At 38.9% G+C, this 3,766-nt stretch overlaps 1 protein-coding gene across 1 annotated transcript in view; it reads right to left on the reverse strand.

The window, feature by feature from the left end:
* The window catches only part of LOC102194955 (cytochrome P450 2A4-like), a gene marked incomplete at its 3' end in the record, with an annotated part of 6,024 nt that extends 3,521 nt beyond the window's left edge, over window positions 1–2,503 (reverse strand). Inside the window, exons 1-5 of the mRNA XM_013913803.1 lie at window positions 2,333–2,503; window positions 1,956–2,118; window positions 1,676–1,825; window positions 1,081–1,241; window positions 742–918 (exon numbers count right to left, since the gene is read on the reverse strand). Coding sequence (XP_013769257.1) covers window positions 742–918; window positions 1,081–1,241; window positions 1,676–1,825; window positions 1,956–2,118; window positions 2,333–2,503 — 822 coding nt within the window. The remainder of the gene's footprint in view (window positions 1–741; window positions 919–1,080; window positions 1,242–1,675; window positions 1,826–1,955; window positions 2,119–2,332) is intronic.
* Between the last annotated feature and the right edge of the window lie 1,263 nt (window positions 2,504–3,766).

A 3,766-nucleotide genomic window follows, 5' to 3' on the forward strand; every position in this document is an offset into this window, starting at 1 on the left:
TTTTTTTACTGTAAATTTCTAAGTTAAATCTGTAAATTTTGTATAACCTGTAAATTGTAAATACTGTAAAACCACTGTCATTTCGGGCATTGCACAGCTACAAGCATTTCACCTCATGTCATACTGTGTATGGTTGCGTGTGTGACAAATAAAATTTGAATTTGAACTCTGAACTGTTGTTAAGCACATTAGTGCAAAAGACTGTAAGTGCACAGTCCCCAACCGGAAGGGGCAGGGAAACAACTCACTTGTCCACCAGTGAAACTTCCAATGTGCAGGCGAAAAACTGAGGAGATACAAGTATACTGATTGAAACTCCAGATTGGCACTGAGTCCAGACCCTCAAAAGGAGTTTGGTTCCAGAGCCTGTACAATGTATTGAAATAAGCCTGACCACATCTAGCTGGGGGTCTTTTAATTTAACATCATGCTCCTTACCCACTAGAAAGATAATGTTCCTTGTCCCAAAACCCTTCTTCATAGGGATTATCTGAATCAGTTTTCATTTGGTCCCTTAGCCAGGACAAGTTTGCCTTAGGAGACTCTGTCACAAACAAATTCCTCCAACAACATGCAAACCTTTCCATCACAAGAAGGCAATTCACAGAGGATTGTTTAAAATCATTCATAGCAAGATTAGGAAATTTTTAGCACTTTAGATTATATTAATTGCCTAGATTAATAAACACAGTATTTGGAGTTTTGAGCTTTCTTTGATAAATTATGCTTAAGTTTTCCAACCTGGTTCATTCGAATAAGGAAGGAGTCTATGTAGTCTCGTGGGGAGCTGGGGTCCAATGTGTCTTTGTGTTCTTGGATCTTCATCTTGATAAACTTTCTCACTTCTTCATACTCTGCAAAAACTTTTTGATGGGGGCCAGGAAGATGGTCCATGAGTTTCGGAAAGAGGTTGTACATCTGTTGTAAAGAAACATAGCAACATACATTCTTGTGAAGAGACAATGATACATCTACTGTGTTTGGATCATTTTTACAGTATGATTTTCAAAAGACGTATATACTATTATACAAAATATGAAAACCAAATTAAAAAGCATTTCTATTTAATTTTTAATTTACCTGACCCACAGGGCTGCTGTTAACGTTTTCTATTTGAAAAAGTATGGTAAGAAGGCGTAAGAACTGCTTGTCTTCATAGCTGAACCGTTGACCAAAAACCAGGCAGCAGATCACGTTAGACACAGTACAGCTCAATAAGAAGGTGGGGTCAAATGGTGTACCTGCAAGAGAAGAGGAATCATCTGTCAAATTAACTAAGGACTTCACTTTAGTTATGACATGCCCACACTTCCAACTTTCCCACTGTTTAGTCAGTTTTTTAAAGAGATTTAAAGAGTATGTTTGTTGGCACATGGCTTTCCCAAATAACAGTTTTCATGCATTTGAATGTGTTTTCTGAGATCAGTTGTTGTGCATCCTGATGTGTTAACAACCTGAAGCTCACAAAAACACTGTTTTAGTAGATCATATTGTGTTTTTTGGGTGGCTGTGGTGGGTGTCAATTCAGTACTGGAAAATAATAGGTTAGTGGCATTAGCCCACTGTGGTATGTTTCTATCTTGCTAAACTTAAGACTGATTATATTCAATTAGTGTTATAGTGTCCTGTAATATTTAGGGCACGTAAAATGACCTTTCAGCACCTGAAATTATACCTTTTAATTTATGTATGTGAGCCCTCATATGTTCACTCTCTTCTTGGATCCATTCTTCCATCCCCTTGCGTCCCATCCCAAAGTCTCTTAGAGTGGTCATTGTGAAGCGTCGCAGCTGACGCCAGCGTTCCCCGTTACTGCTCCCTATACCTGAAAGGTTAAACCACTTACCAAAGTAATGGAAGAGAAGCCATGCTGATTCATGAAAGAATTAAAGCACTAGGAAACAAAATCACTTGTGCCTTGACAAAGACAACATATTTAAGTGATCACGCTTTACCATATTTCTTGTTAGGGTTGTGTAGAAATGGAGTTGGTGCTCTGCCTGCGAAGTCATCTGCTTGATCCACCAAGGCTTCTTTCACAGCATCATATCCTACCAGAACTACTGTCCGCTGCCAGCCTAGGTATACTGTCATCACTGGCCCATAGGTTTCACTGAACTAAAGATAGGTAAAATGATTTATTTAAATCATTTAAATTAAATAAATCATTTATTTAAATGCGCATTCATCTGAAATTTTGTCTAAATGCCAACATGCTGTTAAAGTTAAATTTGGTGTGTTTATAGAAAGTATGCGAGTCTCCTCAAATTACGAGAAAATATATTGTACAACTTAAAAAACCGCACAAATATTTAAAAAAGTGAACTCTTACCTTAACAAAGCTTTTAAAAGGTGCTTTTTTGTCTATCTGTAGAAGGTTTCCTATGAGAGGAAGTGCAGTGGGTCCTGGAGGCAAATGCCAGTTCCTTTTGTGTTTTATATTAAACATCCACAGCAGAACTAAGATTAAACCTGCTAAGATCACAGTTGCACAAGATTCCATCCTGCTCTATATAATATAAAAACTATAAAATAATGAAAAAAAAATACAAGACAGCAGCAAGTCAAGGAACTAGAAGCAAAAAGAAATTTCAACAAGACTCAGGGTTATGAGAAATATGAAGTTCACACTACAGCTACACAAATAAAGCAACAGAGAGCCCTGTTGAAAGAAGAACTCAAAGACAATATCAATTGGGATTAAGACTGCAAAGTCTAACTAAGAGTAAAACTATACTAATAGAACAGGATAAATCAAACTGTAATAAAAACAGAACTTAATATGCCAGCAACCCAAAAGCCTGGCTCCAAGACCCAGGACAGTCACACATAGGAGATCTGTTTATATTTAACAGGGAGTTTGCGTAAGCATGGAATAGGACACTGGTGAGCTTATTGATTAACCACTCTTCTTAGTTAACCTTTAATTTATTATGTTTTTTAGAATTTTTTTAAAACTGTCAAATGTTTTATTGCGGCTCCAAAACCAACAGCAGCGGCAGGCTAGACGACACACAACAATAAACACGTTAAATGCACTTCTGAGCTATTTGTTCTCGCAATCATTTTTGATAGGTCTTATCAATTGAGTTCTGTCTTGCTGGGGGTCACAGACTTCTGCAAAAACTGTCTAATAGGGGACGACTGTGGCTCAGGGGTTTGGGAAGCGCATCTATAACCGGGAGGTCACTGGTTCGATCCCCGGGCTCTCTGTCCAGGTCGTTGTGTCCTTGGGCAAGACACTTTACCCTACCGCCTACTGGCGGTGCGATATGGCAGCCTCGCTTCTGTCAGTCTGCCCCAGGGCACCTGTGGCTACAACTGTAGCTTACCGCTTGCTTGTGAATGCGAGAGTGAATGAATAGTGGCATTGTAAAGCGCTTTAGGTGCCTTGAATCTTTAATATGACGGCGTCTCAACTTTGGCCAGGGAAGATGCGCTCTGGGCCTTCTTCATTACTAGGTCGTGGAAGCACCAGTCGATGAAATCTTGGAGAGCGTCTAAACTCTCTTCGTTGTCCTCCAGGGTGTTGGAGATAGTTGGACAAATGTGGTTAGTTAAATGACAATTGATTAGTGTATTTGGAATACTTCAAGTTTTTTTTTTTAAATTTAGGAATACTTTAAGTTTTAAAGCGTTTTTTATATTCTATGCTACCATTTGCTTTTTTTCCCTCCAAATCTCCGGCGTCTGACGTCACCTACAGCATAATTCGCTTACCTTCTCCCGTCACTTCCATCACTTACGGTCTCACTTCCCTCCTCCT

This window comes from Pundamilia nyererei, unplaced genomic scaffold (assembly GCF_000239375.1).
Source record: "Pundamilia nyererei isolate P.nyererei 1_Seehausen unplaced genomic scaffold, PunNye1.0 scaffold00152, whole genome shotgun sequence".
NCBI classification, from domain to species: Eukaryota; Metazoa; Chordata; class Actinopteri; order Cichliformes; family Cichlidae; genus Pundamilia; species Pundamilia nyererei.